Source organism: Leuciscus leuciscus (assembly GCF_965113295.1).
Source record: "Leuciscus leuciscus genome assembly, chromosome: 3".
In the NCBI taxonomy this organism is placed as follows: domain Eukaryota; kingdom Metazoa; phylum Chordata; class Actinopteri; order Cypriniformes; family Leuciscidae; genus Leuciscus; species Leuciscus leuciscus.
In genome coordinates, this window is record NC_138727.1 from 68,452,536 (window position 1) to 68,471,057 (window position 18,522).

At 40.6% G+C, this 18,522-nt stretch overlaps 1 protein-coding gene and 1 long non-coding RNA gene across 4 annotated transcripts in view; one reads left to right on the forward strand and one right to left on the reverse strand.

Moving 5' to 3' along the window:
• Positions 1-1,585: 1,585 nt before the first annotated feature.
• LOC309495690 (integrin alpha-L-like) overlaps positions 1,586-18,522 on the forward strand; it is a 67,904-nt gene continuing 50,967 nt past the window's right edge. Inside the window, exons 1-3 of one of the 3 annotated variants that reach the window (XM_082165488.1) lie at positions 1,586-1,827; positions 16,442-16,556; positions 16,705-16,799. In XM_082165488.1, coding sequence (XP_082021614.1) covers positions 1,794-1,827; positions 16,442-16,556; positions 16,705-16,799 — 244 coding nt within the window. In that variant the 5' untranslated portion in view covers positions 1,586-1,793. The remainder of the gene's footprint in view (positions 1,828-16,441; positions 16,557-16,704; positions 16,800-18,522) is intronic. The other 2 variants (XM_082165489.1, XR_014204797.1) reach the window with 2 other exon arrangements.
• LOC309495710 lies at positions 2,037-15,547 on the reverse strand. Its single transcript, XR_014204802.1, has 2 exons — positions 12,192-15,547; positions 2,037-5,017 (listed from the first exon to the last, which is right to left on the reverse strand). It is a non-coding gene; the product is annotated as an uncharacterized lncRNA (long non-coding RNA).

An 18,522-nucleotide genomic window follows, 5' to 3' on the forward strand; every position in this document is an offset into this window, starting at 1 on the left:
AAATTCCATGTATACTGGAGTAACTCTCTCTGCTCACACATGTAAACGGGTTATTCTGAATGTTTCAGAAACCCAAATAGTGACCTTAAACCGACCATAACCCGATATTTGACAGCATGTAAATGTAGTCACTGACAACCAGTGGTGCTTCAGACTGTTAGCAGCAAACAATGCCAACATATCATGAAGTGGTTATAAGACATTTCCCTTCATTTCCCTTCATTTCCCTTATTCACAAAAAGTCACCATTGGTTTGACCAAATCTAAGACCTATGGGGAAAAGCATGTAGATTTAATAGTTAGCTTAAAGTCCAACTGAAATCAAAATTGACCCTATTTACTTTGTTAGCGCATATTACTAGTCTTGTGGTGAACAATTAATCCGTGCAAGTTAAAACACAGAAAAAAATTGTTTGCCGTCGTAATCTTTAATCAAAGTCTGAAAAGTTACTTCCGGTCTGGAATGGCGTCCCTTCTCTGATGACGTAGGTTTGAGGACTTGGGTTGGGAAACGCTTAACCACTCCCTTCAAATCGTTAGTCTGTAATGAGCGAGAGATGGAGAGGAGGAGCGCTAGAGTAAAACCCTGCCCTCTGTTCAATATTCCACTTTATTGGGAAATACGTCACAGCACTGAAGAAAAGTCGTTTGCAACTTCCGGTTCACGCGGACTTTAATATTTATACATACAAAAAGAAACTAGAAATCAGAAGGTCATTCCCATTTTAATAAACATTTTCATTTCAATATGTTTTCTACAGTCTGGTTATCCACATTCATGTGAGTTGTATTTTCTAATGTCATGTATAAAGTAGGAATGTGTGAGGGCCGGTTCCTGCCAGTGTTCCCGTTCAGTGACCCGGATGTGTCCCGTCAAAGGGTTAGCTGTCCCGTCGCGGCGCCATTCATCCATTCTGTACATCTTCCATGTACGTCAGCCTTCCACAAACAATGTTTGTAATAATGTTTTTCTGCTATGATTTTGAGAACAGTATTGAAGAACAGATTCTACTGGAAGAATGCGTTTTCATAGCTTTGAGAGAAAGTTAGCCGAAGTTAAAGCCGAACAGTTTCCCTGTTAGCTGGGATGTGACTCAGATGCTTGTTTCTCAGTGAAGTGTATAAATGCAAACACCATTAATAATGCAGAGCTTTTGTTAAATGTGTGAAACACACACGAGAAACACTGAGTTAATGAGGAAATGAGTTTGTCATGAAGACATGAACAGGAAGATGTGTGTCACAGACGAGCAGCGATGAAGACGCTCAGCTGGATTCTGCTGGTTTTTGCGTTAGTGTCAGTGATCATTATGAATGAACATTACATGAAATATTACAAATCTGCTGTGTTCAAGTTTTCTTTTCATTTTACATTTATGTTCACTTTTCTGATAAGTTGAGGTGATGGAGTGTGTGTGTGTGTGTGTGTGTGTGTGTGTGTGTGTGTGTGTGTGTGTGTGTGTGTGTGTGTGTGTGTGTGTGTGTGTGTGTGTGTGTGTGTTAAAGAGCGAGAGAGAGAGGGAGTGTGTGTTAACTACACCCTTCCTGTGATGTGCACTTGTTCTACATGATCTTCAGTTCAGATGTGTGTTTCTCAGTGATGAGTACGATTGCAAACATCAAGACTTCATCTAAAGTGTTGCTGATCGACCTGTGAGAATCACACACACACACATACACACACACACACACACACACACACGCCCTGCGAGGGTGAGAAACACTGAGTTAATGAGGAAATTAGTTTGTCATGAAGAAATGAACAGGAAGATGTGTGTCACAGACGAGCAGCGATGAAGACGCTCAGCTGGATTCTGCTCATGTGGGGTAAGAGTCTCAGACATTCAGAAACTGCATTATCATTTAGTAAATACTGAGAAAAAGAAGTAAAATATAATTGTGTTTCCTTTTAGTTTTTGCGTTAGTCAGTGATCATTATGAATGAACATTACATGAAATATTACAAATCTGCTGTGTTCAAGTTTTCTTTTCATTTTACATTTATGTTCACTTTTCTGGTAAGTTGAGGTGATGGAGTGTGTGTGTGTGTGTGTGTGTGTGTGTGTGTGTGTGTGTGTGTGTGTGTGTGTGTACCTGGTACTTCATACGTTCTGAAAACCTAATGTCCCCACAAAGATAGTAATACCAGTATTATACCAGTATAATTTTTGACCTAGTGGGGACATTTTTGGTTCTCATGAAACAGCTTATAAAGATCTCTCAGCCACTAGATCAAGTCTTTCTCTCGGGATCTCTCGGGATCTGGAGGCACGCTCTGTGGTTTCTTCTGCTCCAAGTGAAGGGCAGCACTAACGCTATAAGATAAGAATGGCTTTATTGTCCCAAAGGAAATAGGCCTGTCTACTTAATATTCATGGGCCTCTCTTCTGATTGGCCTGTTGTTTTCCGAGTGACCCACCATTGGTGGGGGTGGGACTGGGACTGAATAGTTCTGACATCACATTTATACGTAAGTCACAGCGTCATGTGAAAAGGCACCGCTATGCGGGCTGTGTGCATTTGTCTGTGGATCGACTGTTTTGAAACTTATATGGTATTTCACAGCCCCTAGACCTCTGCTATCAGGAAAAATGTCATCAGTTTTGACAATATGGGACCTTTAAATACAAATGACATACGACATACAATCACAATATACAATACATAAATAAGTTCTAAACCAACTAAATTACACACTGCCCATCGTGCAGATCATTCACCTATGATCATTATAATACAGAAAAAAAGAAAAAAAATTTACCTAAATGGGTACCTTGTCATTTAATGCCTTAAAGGACAGAGGGACAAAGGCATTCTCAAAGTGGCTGAGCGACTGAGAGGCACTGAGGGAAGAAGCTGGTCCTCAGGGTGAAGGACACGAGCAGGGTCTGAAATGACTTTCTGGGAACTTGATTCTTTCAAGTTGAATCATTCTCTGAGGTACAGATTAAACATGTTAAATCTGAAGTTAATCGTGACTCAAATCAGATCCAAGAACTGGTTTGTTACAATAGATCTCAGAGATGCATACTTACAGGAAGTTCCTCAGGTTCACTTTTGGGGCTATAGCTCACCAGAATAGGGTGTTAACCTTCGACCTGGCGTTGTCACTCTGCACATTGATGAAGAGTGTGGATGCTGCTCTGCATCTACATACTCCATTACACTGTCGATTGGTTGATGCTAGCTCAGTCAGAGCAGATGCCGGGATGGTATCGAGATGTTGTCCTTCGTTCATATGAAGAGCCTGGAATTAAGATAGAACGCCAAGAATAGTGTACTTTTTCTCCATTACAGAGAACCACTTTTCTTAGGGTAGAATGGGACTCGACTACGATGCAGGCACATGAATGAATGAATGAGGCATTTATATAGCGCTTTCATATGTACTACTGTACACCCAAAGCGCTTCACACTCATATCAGGGGTTTCTCCTCAACCAGCACCAGTGTGAGCATCCACTGGGATGATGGGATGACGGCAGCCACAGTACAACAGTGCCAGTGCACTCACCACACACACACACACACACACACACACCGAAAAAGAGAGAGAGTGATGGAGCCAATTCAATGGATCTGTCTCTGGCTCGTACTGAGGCAGTTCTTTTAGCCAAAGACAAAATCAAGCATTGGCAGGCCGTCAAGTCAAGTCACGTTTATTTATATAGCGCTTTTTACAAAACAGAGTGTTTCAAGCAGCTTTACAGAGATAAAGGGAAATAATGCAACAAAGTTTGTTTCCAGAAGAAAATATCGTCACAGTCCAGCTTAAAGGGATGGTTCGGAGTAAAATCAACCAAGGGTCCTTTGCACCATGACCTCGAGCCAGACTTGGTTGAACATTATTAAAGTTAGAGCTTATTTAGAGATATCAGCCGGATGGCTTAGTGCAGGCGCTAATGGATCCTATGATGTATCTGGTAAATTACCCCACTAATAATGCCCAGAATGGTGCCAAACTTCTACAGTAGTACAAATAGGTTCTGTACTCATAAAACGAGGGAGTACAGTCTTTGGACCCTGGTGATGTCTCGCAAAACACTTACAACAGATGGGGAGTGTAAAAAATAGGCTCTATGCACGAATGCTGCTGACGTATTTCCGGTAGGATCTCAGCCAGCGTCTTTACTTCCGCATAGAGCGTTCTATAGCGAAGTGTATAGCGGCAAAACTTTAATAAAATTCATTTTCTCAGAAACGGAGACAACGATTTTAGAAACTGATTCGCTAGTCGGATTTCGCGCGATATGAGAGAATACTCACCCTCAAAGTTGTCGATGTAGCTCGAAATTTATAATTTAAAGCCCTTCTCTTTCTTACTCTTATGTGTGACAGCTAACTGCCTCACAATATTGTTAACATCATTCACGTTAACTGCTGGAAGTTCTTGTAAACAGCGAGTGTAATTTGCCATTATCTCCACTCCACCTAATGCAAAAACGGCTTCCGAAGCAGCACCGGATGTAACTGGGCGGGCTGAGACAAAACGCGGAAGCGATCGTGCATAGAGCCTATTGTGCTGTAGAATAACGGTAATCTACTGGCAGCAGGGTTGCCTGTAATGTACTGTTAATTTAATTTATCACGTGACGAGAGTGAGGCGAGCTGATAATGGTACATTTGGTTTCAAAGCGAAATGTAAAAGCAACTATTTGGCAATATTTTGGATTTGAACCCAATGCTAATAGGGAACCCACAAACATTAATCTGTAATCTGTAAACTTTTCCTGATGAAGGTGGCAGCAGAGCTAACTCTACTAATTTACACACCTCTAATTTACACACCTTCACACCTTAATAAACGCTCTATGTTTAATATAAGCAAGTTTATATTAGTTTCGTATTTATTTGGTTCCACAGTTGTTTGCTAAATTTTCAGCTTTTTATTTAAACTTTGTGTAAGTTATTATTTGTTATTTTATATTAGGCCTATAGCTGTTACATTCCAGTTTGTGTTAGGACTTACTGTTTGCATTTGATCAGTTCCTGTGTTCATTTGTTCAGTTCTTCTTCTTCTTCTTGTTGAGTTTTTTGGCGGTTGGCACACAACGTAATGGTGCATTACTGCCACCGACTAGTATGGAGTGTGGATCTGAATGTCTATTATTTACTTTATTCTAAACAAAAATAAATAAATAAATAAATTATAATAATAGTAAATAAAATAAAATCTACAAAATAAAATTAAGTCTCAAATCCTCTCAATCATATCTATTATTCTAAGATAATGAAAAACAATTCCATAGCATTTATCTTTTGAGTTTTTTCTAAGAATTTCTACTAAATCAAAACTTATTCTCTCCTTTTTAAGATTTTGGATAATTTCCTTTCTTTTTCCCTCATATTTTTTACAATGTATCATGACATGTTCTACTGTTTCCTGTTGCTCACAATATTCACATCTGCCGGTGTTATGTTTACCTATTTTAAATAAATTACTGTTTAACCCTGTGTGTCTCTTCTCTCCTTCTCCTTCCTGCACATCTCATTTCTCCCACTCTCCTCTGAATTTTGTAAAACCACCGTCCTTTCCTCTCTTCCTCCCATTGTTTTTGCCACCTTTCCTTCAACCTCTGTTTAATAATGCTTTTCATTTCCATCTTACTGATGTTAACTGTGACTTCAACATACTCTCTTTTTGTGGCCTCCTTTGCAGCTTTGTCTGCCATTTCATTTCCTATGACTCCAATATGTGCTGGTACCCACAAAAAAATGGTCTTATTTCCTCTGTCCACTGTACTGCTAACAGAATTGCTAACATTTCTCCCGTGTATAAGTCAAGTCAAGTCAAGTCAAGTATATTTGTATAGCGCTTTTCACAATACAGATTGTATCAAAGCAGCTTCACAGTATTGAATTAAAATAATACAACAAAGTTTGTTTCAAGAGGAATTTATTGATTGATAAAATTAAATTAAATATCCCCAAAATATCCCCAACTGAGCAAGCCAAAGGCAACAGTGGCAAGGAACCGAAAAACTCCATCAAGTGTCCTAATGGTGTCCTAAAACTCCATCAGGTGACCTAATGGAGAAAAAAAACCTTGGGAGAACCCAGGCTCAGTCGGGGGCCAGTTCTCCTCTGGCATTTATGAGCTAGAGGCCGGATTGTAGTTTGAACTGTAGGATTATATGAATGCCTGGCTGAAGAGATGCGACTTTAATCTAGTTTTAAACTGGGAGAGCGAGTCTGAGCAACGAACAGTATCAGGAAGACTATTCCAGAGTTTTGGAGCCAAATGTGAAAATGCTCTCCCTCCTTTGGTGGTTCTGGATATCCTAGGTATGACCAAAAGCCTTGAATTTAGTGATCTTAAAGAGCGCGATGGATTATAGGGTGATAGAAGATCCGTTAAATAGACTGGAGCTAAGCCGTTTAGGGCTTTATAAGTCAGTAGCAATACCTTGTAATTAATACGGAGCTTTATAGGTAACCAATGCAGTGATGATAAAATCGGTGTTATATGATCATATTTTCTTGATCTCGTAAGAACTCTAGCGGCGGCATTTTGGACTAACTGTAGCTTGTTTATTGAGGATGCAGGACAACCAGCTAATAAAGCATTACAGTAATCCAGTCTCGAGGTCATGAATGCATGAACTAACTTTTCTGCATCAGAAACTGATAGTATATTACGTAGCTTAGCAATGTTTCTATGGTGGAAAAAGGCTGTTTTTGTAACATATGAAATATGATTTTCAAAAGACAGGTTGCAATCGAGTATAACACCCAGGTCTTTTACTGTAGAGGATAAAGTAACAGGACATCCTATGATGTTAAAGTTGTATTGTGCGAGGTTTTGTGGGCGTTTTTTTGAACCGATAAGTATTACCTCTGTCTTGTCTGGATTTAATAAAAGAAAATTACGCATCATCCAATCTTTTATATCTTTAACACATTCTGTCAATTTGGAAAATTTAGCGTTTTCATCCGGCCGTGATGAAATATATATTTGAGTGTCATCAGCATAACAATGGAAACTAATTCCATGTTTCCTTATAATATTTCCAAGTGGCATCATATATATGGAAAATAACAGAGGGCCTAATACAGATCCCTGCGGCACTCCATAGTTTACTGGAGTTATGATCGATTTTTCTCCATTTAAATAGACAAAATGGTAGCGGCCAGATAGGTATGATTTGAACCAGCTTAGTGCTTGTCCTTGAACACCAGTATAATTCGGTAGTCGATCTAAGAGTAATGTATGATCTATAGTATCGAACGCAGCACTAAGATCAAGTAAAACTAGTATTGAGATACAGCCTTGGTCAGAAGCTAAAAGTAAATCATTTGTGATTTTAACGAGCGCAGTTTCAGTGCTATGATGCGGTCTGAATCCAGACTGAAACTTTTCATAGATATCATTTTGTTGCAAGAAAGAGCCCAGTTGAGCGGACACCACTTTTTCTAATATTTTAGACATAAATGGAAGATTTGAAATGGGTCTATAATTTGCTAGATTATTATGATCTAATTGTGGTTTCTTAATGAGAGGTTTTATAACTGCCAGTTTAAATGTTCTTGGAACATGACCTAAAATATACCTAAATATTGAGGAGAGGCTCTTCCACTACAGGTAACACTTCTTTCAGTAGTTTAGTTGGTATAGGATCTAATAAACATGTTGTTGTTTTAGATGAAGTGATAAGTTTATTTAACTCTTTTTGTTCTATAGTTGTAAAGCACTGTAATTGTTCTTTCGGGGTGATAATTGAAGCTGAATTATAAGGCGCGATTGAAGATTGAACGTTTACAATTGTGGTTCTGATGCTTTCTATTTTCTCAGTGAAGAAGTTCATGAAATCATTACTACTGAACTGTAACGGGATATTTTGTTCGGGTGACGTCTGTTTATTTGTTAGTCTAGCCACGGTGTTAAATAAAAACCTTGGATTGTTTAGGTTGTTTTCTATTAGTTTGCGGAGGTGCTCAGCCCTGGCAGCTTTTAGGGCCTTTTTATAACGTGACATACTGTCTTTCCACGCGATTCTAAAGACCTCTAAATTAGTTTGTTTCCATTTCCGCTCTAAAATACGGGTTTCTCTCTTTAAAACATGCGTAGTATTGTTATACCATGGTGCTTTATTTTTCTCTCTGACCTTTTTTAATTTAATAGGTGCAACCACATCCAATGTTCTAGAGAGAATGGTGCTCATAGTGCTAGTTAGTTCTTCTAGTTCATCTGTTTGTTTGGGTTCAGGCAGCAGCCGAGACAGATTAGATAAGCAATTTGAGAAATTATCTATGGTGGATGGGAGGATTGTTCTGCCTGGTTGATAACGCGACGCCGCATGACATATTACAGCAGTACGTAATATGCAAGTTACCATGTAGTGATCAGTGACATCATCACTTTGTGGAATGATATCTATATCGGTTGGATCGGTTCCATGTGATATAATTAAATCGAGTGTATGATTAAGACTATGTGTTGGTCCGGTGACGTTTTGCTTGACCCCAAATGAATTTAATAAATCTGTAAACGCAGCTCCTAACGCATCATTTGGATTATCTACGTGTATGTTAAAATCTCCAACAATTAATGCTTTATTGACATTGACTAATAGGTCTGAGAGAAAATCTGCAAACTCTTTTAGGAAATCAGCGTAAGGCCCTGGCGGTCTATATACGGTAGCCAAGGCTAGAGATAATAGGGATGTTTTTCTAACATCTAAGAGCGTAACATTAAGTATATCTCTATAAATGGTTGCAACACCTCCGCCACGACCAATCAGACGGGGCTCATGCTTATAACAGTATCCAGGAGGAGTAGACTCATTAATACCGAAATAATCATTTGGTTTAAGCCAGGTTTCAGTAAGGCAAAGTACATCGAAGCTATTATCTGTGACTATTTCATTTACAATAACTGCCTTAGGTGTGAGTGATCTAATGTTTAGAAGACCTAGCTTTAGAAATAGTTTTTGTTTACTAATAGCAACATTTTCTGTTTTAATAACAATTAGATTAACCCTAACCCTAACCCTAACATAGATCCTGCAGTAGATTTATTATTTGATCTCACTAAACGAGGAATAGACACGGTTTCTATGCAATGTTCTACACTAGTATTTATATCAGTTGAATTGGTGCAGCAGAGACTATGATTTGGACTTTTGGTTACTAGTCAAAGGGTATTTAACATTTTGGAGATGTTATCTGACAGAAGATCCGCTCCGAATCTGCTTGGGTGTAAGCCATCAGCACGGAAAAGCCTAGGACGCTCCCAAAACAGATTCCAATTATTTACAAAGAGCAGTTTCTGCTCATTGCACCATGACATTAACCATTCATTTAGCGCAAATAATCTGCTGAACTTTTCATGCCCTAGTCGGTACGTGGGAAGCGGTCCTGACACAATGATCGTTGTTTCAGGCGATGTGCTGCGTACCGTATCGATTAGATTCCTGAAGTCTTTCTTCAGAACCTCCGTCTGGCGCAGCCTGATGTCGTTCACTCCCGCGTGCAGGACCACAGTTCCGACGCGCTCGTCACCGTTCAGGATCTCGGGAACGCGAGCAGCGATTTCAGAAACACGAGCACCAGGAAAGCAGTGACTGTGCACCTTACTTTTACCTAACGTAGCGTGTACGTGCCGAACGATGGAATCGCCGAGGATCACAGCATCGCGTTCTGTTTCGCGTAGAGGGGAGAAGCGGTTTTGTGTGGATAACTCGAAAACCAGGAGGGTCGGAGAAAGTCTTGGTCTAAACCTGACTCGCGTCTTCCGCTGCGGAACCACCCAGGCTTCGTGGTGGCGTGTTGGAGCCGGAGTGAACGAGACCATGGCTGATCGCAACCGATGCTGAGGAACGCACGGAGTAGACGCGGTCGGAGTCAGCGGGTTAGTAACGTTAAACACTGATTTGTGTGCATCGGCGCGTGATGTTTCAAGAGCAAAACACCGGTCTCTCAGCTCGGCCTGTCTCAATAAAAGGTCGTGGATCTGTTTCTCAACAGCTTCCAGCTCAGACTGCAGTGCGTGAAGCTCAAATGTGTCCTCACCTGCACCAAGCGGTAGACTACTTACATCTGATATATTCGCCATTTTAACAGATGGACAGTGAGTTAGCAACGAAGCTACCAGTGATGCTATCAATATTAATACTAATTTATGACTGAAGTCTTGGATATAATCTGTTTATTTTTTATTTTTATTTTTTTTTAGTGGTAGGGGTGTAGAGTAGACGCACGATAGGCGAGAAAAAAAAAAAATTGTTTGTAAGTGAGTGTGGAGAAGACGCGTTCAGCCGTGATCCACGGACGTAACCTTTAAGAGTATCCAGCGTTGGATCACTAGTAGGCTTGAGACGCGTCTGCTCAACAGTCCGCGTTGTAACTATGAGGTTTGAGTAGTAGTGCTTCTCAGTGAGGAAAAGTAGAAAATGTTCGTTGTAAGCGAGTTTAAAGTGAAAAATCAAGAATTATAAATCAAATCGATAGAGCTCCAAAAACAACAACGCATTCAGACGCGACGCATGATAATAACAGGACAAGACATTACTCACCGTGTTTGTTGAGTGTTTCTTACTCACCTGAGCTTTTATAAACTCAAAGGCGCGAGAGAAAATAAATAAATAAAAATAGCTGAGCGCACGGGTGGCGCGTAAACAGGCTAGCGAATTACTAGCGTGTTGTGCTAGTAGTAACGGAAGCTATGTCAGGTTAATCTGAGATAATGTATACTGATACATTATCACTTATTCTCTTTGCTATTGAAATATGAAACTCTGGAACAATAATCTTATTAACTAAATTCTTTGATGCATCTGTGTAAATCTGAATATAACTGTAGTAATTATTAATATATTCCTGTATAGTATGTGAGTCAAAAATTGACACGTCTTTGTTCTTCTTTTCAAATAGCACTAAATCTACTTTCACTACAGGTATTATCCAAGGTGGCACTACTGGTAATGGTACTGTAGGACTGATTTTTAATTCAGTTAATTTTAACTCTCTTGCCTTTTTTAAAACTGTCCATCCAAAGCTTTTTGTCTCCCTCTTCTCCTTTTTCCAACAAGGTTTTAAAGTACTTTGTGCTGGATGATCTTCATTATGGCCCTGTAAATTGACCCAATAATTTAGAGATAGCTGAATTCGTCTCAACTCGAGTGGCATTTCTCCCATCTCCACCAACAGAGCTGCCGTTGAAGTTGTTTTGAATGCCCCTGTACATAATCTCAAAGCCTGAAACTGAATGTTATCTAATTTTTTGAGGGACATGTTTGATGCCGATCCATACACCACACAACCATAATCCAGTACTGATCTAATTAATCCACAATAAATTGCCTTCAGTGCTGTTCTGTCAGCTCCCCAATCACTTCCCACCAAACACCTCATAACATTTAACACCTTCCTACACTTTTCTATTACTTTCTGGATATCTACATCCCATGTTATTCCCTCATCAAACCATATCCCCAAAAACTTAAAGTGTTTCACTCTTTCCAACTCTTGATGATATAACTTTAATTTTACCTCAGTACCAATTCTTTTCTTTGTAAACAACATTATCTTTGTCTTATCTACTGAAAATTTAAACCCCCATTTATATGACCACTCCTCTATTTCCATAATAGCTTCCTGTAGTCTTTTAACAATAAATTTCAGATTTCTTCCCCTCTTCCAAATCGCCCCGTCATCCGCAAAAAGTGAAAATCCCATCCCATTCTCTATTTCTCTATAAACATCATTTATTAATATGGAGAATAATAAAGGACTTATTGTACTCCCTTGAGGTGTTCCGTTCTCAACAATATATTTCCTTGAATAACTCTCCCCTATTCTAACTTGTATTAATCTTCCTCGTAAAAAGTCCTTAATCCATCTATATATTCTTCCTTTGATACCTAATTTACACATTCTAATTAACAAACCTTCTCTCCACATCATATCGTAGGCCTTCTCAATGTCAAAGAAGACAGCCACTACACTTTCTCTGTTTACTTGTGCTCTTCTAATTTCATGCTCTAAACATACAGCTGGATCCATTGTATTTCTACCTCTCCTAAAGCCACTTTGATATTTGGCTATATATCCGTTCTTTTCCATATAGTACGTTAACCTTTCATTTATCATTTTCTCCATTATTTTGCATATGTTAGAAGTCAAAGCTATTGGTCTATAATTTCCCGGATTTGTACAGTCTTTCCCTGGTTAATTTGTTCAGTTTCCCGCCACTCGTTTGTTTCTATGGTTACTGTCTTTATTAGTTAATTTGGTTCAGCTGTGTGTCATTAATTATCTTGTCAAGGTCCTTTGTTTGTCTCATGTATATATAGCCTGTGTACTCATAGTGGCTGAGCCTGTTCACATTGGCATGGCCATGAAGGCCGATCCGCCCTGGTGTCCCGAGCTGCCGGCTCACGTTACGTAACAATAGCATGGTGTATGCTTATTTGTTTTGTTAATAAAGCTGTCTTTATTTGAGCGAGTTTGTCATTGTACTGTTTTGTTGTTGTATTTTTCATTAAGAATAATAATGAACCCACCATTCCAGCAATTGCCACCCCCAAATTGAAGCTATTTCGCAAGCAAAAGTAAAATGCGCACGGCCCCATGGGCATTCATAAGTGATTTAAAAGCGAGGTCGAAAAGAGGGAAAACCTTCCCCCTGGTTTTATAAACACACAGTTAAATCAGCCAGAGAAAATATAATGTTAGAAAATCAAGGGTCAAGAACCCAACTAAAGCAAACACTGATCACCATAATGGTGGCATCAAACATTATTATTTTCAATAAATCATCTAAACCTATGTTAATTCTCAACAACAACTTTTGTACACTAATGTGACAAACTGGTTTGTAATACCACATTTGGTAATTTGGTAATGGAAAAAAAACTAATAATTTTAACAATAAAAAGTTAATTGGTTAACGGTATTTAACCTTATCATATACGGTGAAAAACTAATAGATCTCATGGGACATTTCGTGTAATTTTACAGTAAAATACTGTTAAATGTATAGATTTTCTTATTTATGTATTGATAAAAAGAGAACTCCAAAAACCAACCTTTAATATGTCAACCAAATCAAACAAGAATTTGAATCTTCGCTTTAATGCATATTTTAATGAATAGATATTTATATAGCGTGCTTCTTATTTACTGTCGTACACCCAAAGCGCTGTACAATCATTGTCAGGGGTCTCTCCTCAACCACCACCACCAGTGTTGTTACATCGGTCAGCTGCAGGTGCCATAATGTACCAACAGATGGCAGCCTACTCTATCACTGTTTCAATGGACTCTGTAATTCCCAGGGGGGTAATCGAGCTCTCGATTTCCGTACCACCCCCGGCGGCCGCCATTGGCTAACAAGCCTTCACCTGCTGTTAGCATCCCATTGACTCCCATTCATTTTGGCGTCACTTTGACAGCGAATAACTTTACATCTGAGGCGTTTAAAGACTCCATTTGTCCATTATTTATTTCTAAAGAAACACGACAATGTATAAAATGCTCCATTACCTTGTATCTTACGTTATGGCCACGTAGAAGCAGTTTTTGTAAAAACAGGCTAACGATTGCGTCATAACCACGCGACTCTCTGGAAATTACCGTAGAGACAGGAGGAGAAGCTCGCAGTCAATCGGGGGGACGTGGAGGCATAAAGTCCGATAAAGTCAAGGGAGAAGCCCATAGAGAATCATAAAGTTGCTCCTGCTCCTAGCTCATGGACAGCTCCTACTCACGCTCTCCGTTTCTGCAAGATTCGGAAGGGAATGATTCAGATTTCTCTTGGCACAGCTCCTAGAAGACTTACAACTGTCAGACAGGCTGCTCACGTCACATCCACGTCGTCAAGCTCAGTTTGAGTCTGCGCAGTTCGCTCGGCAATCAGGAAATGAGTGCTTCTAATTTGCTTCACTTTTCTCCGTTGAAACCTATGGGGTCGCTGTGTCCAGTTTATATACTGTCTATGGTAATTCCCGGACTGTTTAATTCCCAGAATCCTCTGCTCATTATTAGTTTATCTGTTTCAGCTGTGTCTTGTTTCATTTGATTATCACCCCGTCTATTTAAATTCCTTTTGCCTTCATTCAGTAGTGATGGCAAAATGAGGCTTCCTGAGCCACTGAGACCTCGCAGCCCATTGCTTCACCTAAAGGTACATTACTCGAAGCTCCATTCAGCATTGCTCACTAGTGACACCTAGCTACTGTGCAAAGAATTAGCAGACAAATGAATTAATTCTAAACCAATGACCTGAGCAGACTTATGATGTCCATATTTTCCAACCCAATTTGGGGTGGGTGAAGGAAGGATTACAATAGAATTTTGCTGAGAAACAGACTTTTTTTCAAGTGTGTTGGGGTTTAGACGATTCCTCTTCTTGGACTAAACCTCTCCAGCCTCGGAAAAAAAAAAGATCCTTTCACAAGGAACAGAGGATGCAGGGGAACATAAAAATGCCAGTGCCAGCTGGTGTAAATGAGGACACTGATGCTTCTGTTGAGCCCAGACAGGGGAGGATCTCCTCTTTCTTGCTGGTCCATTACCAGGAAAAAGGAAAAGGTCACAAAAAGCAAACAAATCAAAAATCCTAGGCAATCCAAATAATCTTATCTAATTAATATAACAAGACTATAATATGGCTACTATATTTAATAATAACAATATACTATAACTATTCTAAGCTGATATAATGTAATAATATACAGCCCTAACACATATATGACACAATAACGACAATAACAATGGGAGTTATCTAACTCTCTGACTCTGACACTACTACAACTGCTTCTACTACTGCTGACAACACCCACAAGGTGGCGCGAGTTTCAAACCCCCTTTATCCGGAAGCGACACTCAGACCAAACCGATGACGTATCCACACAAACCGAGGCCTTGTTTGTCATTAGTCACGTGATTTTCACGTTGACAACACAAGCCTCGAATCGCGGCTTCATCTGGCACGCCCATTTTTCTCGACACAAGCTCCGACGCCTCGGTTCAAATGTCACATCACTATCATTCAGTATGAAGTCTTGTTTGTTGTTTGATTGTTTGTTTTGGTTCACACTCTCTGTCAGTAATTTGAGTAGGTCTGGTTTCTTTATATTTATCTGTTCCTGAGTTTTGGATTCCTTGTTCCCGTCTGCCTCAGTGGATTGTATTTGTGTTCGGACTGATTACATGTGCTTGACCCTCTGCCTGGTATGGACTATGACCTTGGATTATATTTGTTAATAAACTGCGTTTGGATTCTTACTCTGCTGAATGCTGTCTTACCACCACAAACAAATCATTACAAGTGCGCAGCATCCACTTAGATCAGTGGTTCCCAACCTTTTTTTGTCTGAGACCCCCTTTTTCCCAAGAAAATATTTTAGGGCCCCCCTTCACATTTAATGATATTTTCGCTCTTGTAAGCTTGCAGCAAGGATAACAAAATATGTTGTTTTCAAACAAACGGTATGTTTACTATAAACAGATATGTTTATGCACAAATAATAGCCTATAATATTGAAAATACAATAACAAAAACATTAGTAGGCCCTTTGTAATTTAAAAATGTAAGCCTAGGAGTAGCCTATAACATTTGCCCTATTTTAAATGCAATAAAAATATCAGTATTCACACTTGTGTGTAGGTAAAAAAAGAATGAATATAGGCTATTACTAAATGACTTCTGTCTGGGGCCTCAATACTTGCATGTTATTTGTGAGGCTTTATCAATGTGAGGCTTTATTTTTTAGGCTTTTGGCGCTATAGCGAGCGATAACAAACATGCGTTTATTAACAGAATAATGCGTCTTTCGGAAGAACATTGTAGCCGGAACTACTTCTCTCTCTGTGTGCGTCTATGACGAGTCACGCAGGTACTGGGCTACTCCGCAGCGGCAGCGATCCGAACCAGGGTAAAATAGTCCCAATGTAATCACTTATTATAGGTGTACCATAGTGATTCAGAATAAGACAAAAACACGGTTTGGAAAATGGATTCATGATGAACTCGCTCATTATATAAATTTTTAACAGAAAAAAATTAAGGACTTTTATTTAATGCAAATTGCTCAAAACTTTTCAAAATATGACGCGACCCTCCACAGAGCTCGCTGAGGCCCCCTTGTTGGCCGCGACCCCCCTGTTGGGAACCGATGACTTAGATGATGTGACGGCAGTCACAGTACAACGTACACAGTACTCTCGCTCACCACACACCAGCTATAGGTGGAGAGGAGAAAGCGTGATCAAGCCAATCCGTTTGATGGGGATTATTAATTAGATAACATTTTAGAAAACTTGTAATACAAAAACATTGCAATTCTTAATGTAATCAATCAACTGGGAAAATATCCTGATATCGGTTTATGTTTTTTAATCGTAATTTTTTTGTTGCCTTAATAAAGACTGATTCTTAAGTTTCACAAAGCTCTCCTGATGTCTCCCAGAGCACTTAACAATCTTTCTCGCTTCTCCAGCATCTCTTTCAGAGGCCTTCAATATCGACACTGAACATCCCCTGAGATTTAACGGCGCGGCAGAAGATTTCTTTGGTTACAGCATTTATCAGTCGGAGTTTGAAAACAGGAAACAGTGAGTGAAACACACACACACACACACACACACACACACACACACACACACACACACATACTGGTTTCTAGGGTGTTCTACATGGTTGCTAGGGTGTTCTACATGTGTTTTCTGAGGGTCTGCTTGATTGTGAGGGTGTTTTTGGCAGGATCATCGTTGGAGCCCCACTAAAAGGAAACTCAGCGGGTGAAATGTACAGTTGCACAGTAGATCTGCAGTCCTGCACACCACTGCTCTGGACAGGTATCACTGTCACGCACACTATCTGTCATGATCACCGTCACACATACTATCTGTCACGATCACCTTCACACACACTATCTGTCACGATCACCGTCACACACACTATCTGTCACGACCACCGTCACACACACTATCTGTCATGATCACCACGTCACACACTCTATCTGTCATGATCACATGATCACCACCGTCACACACACTATCTGTCATGATCACCACCGTCACACACACTATCTGTCATGATCACATGATCACCACCGTCACACACACTATCTGTCACGATCACCGTCACGTGTTTGAGTGAGTTTTTTTCCCTTTTTTCCCCTTTTTCCCATATCTTTAATAATTTAGTTTAGTTTAGTTTGTAGGTAGTTGTTAGGGGTTGTGGAATGTCGGCAGACTCTGACGGGTTTGCTACCTTAACAGCCCAGATTGGCTGTAAATGTATACCAGATGACTCGATCACAGTCAAAGACTGCTTGACAGCTGTTGGTAGTGAAATAGGTGCTCGGAACATTCTGTCAGCATCTAGAATGAATAAAGCTGTCGTTGTGTTTGTGAAAGAAGAGTCTATGGTTCATCATTTAGTAGAATTTGGCTTATCTGTTGGTGATGTTTTTATGCCTGTTTTACCGCTGTCGAGCCCTTCTAAAAAGGTAACTCTTTCCAATGTGCCGCCTTTTATTTCTAATGATTCACTTGAGCGTTTACTTGGCCGCTATGCCAAAATAGTAATGGCGATTAAAATGATCCCCCTCTGTGTTAAAAATCCAAATTTGAAACATGTGATTGTTACGTTTCTGGGCTGTAGAAAGCGCACGACGAACGATATTCAGAAAAATAAGGTATTTAATAGTAAACTCAGGAGTAACATCACGTTCAGACAAATAATAACCGACCAGGGATAGAACAGAACAGGGAGTATAAATACACAAGCAGACTAAACGAGGAACAGCTGACAAGACTTAACTGATTGGAAACCATAGAGACTAACGAGAACAGGTGGAGACAAGACAGAACATAATTGTGACATTACGTCCCCCTCGGAAAGATGCCCTCGCGCCGTGATGACAACAACAAGAAAAGAAAAAAGGGCGGAGGCTTCGGCGGAGGGCATGGAGCTGGGGACGGACTGGAACATGGGGACGTTGGCCATGGACACCATGGTGGCGCAGGCGGGGGGAGGAGCCAGGGTGGTGTCTGAGCTGACAGACAGGACGACACCCAGAAGCCGATCAACAGCGGCGGAACCGTGGGTGGCTGAGGATCCCGCGGAGCTGAGTGACCGACAGACCATGGTGACACCGTAGACCCAGAAGACAGGAGCTGAGCCGCTGATCTGCGGGACTGAGGCGGTGACGTGGGGACGGATGACCGGGGTGACGATGTGGTGATGGAGGCCGACGGGGAGGTCAGAGGAAGGGAGGAGTCCAGGGGTGCCAAAGGGGTGCAGGTTGAGAGTGCAGCCCGAATCCCGGAAGTCCGTGGCTGTAGCTAGACGTCGACCGCCGAAGGCCGACCTGGAGTGGCGATCGAGCCCAGCGGAGCTTCCGGGCAGAAGGAATGCGGAGGCGATGAAGGAGTGGTGGGTCGAGGTGAAGGCGACTGGCTGACAGGACGAGGTGGTGGTGTGCGCCTGGAGGCCCGAGGTGCAGCCGGGAACTCAGCCTCTAGTCGAGCTGGTGGCAGGGGAGCCCGAGGCGTGGAGGATGAGCCGCACGGA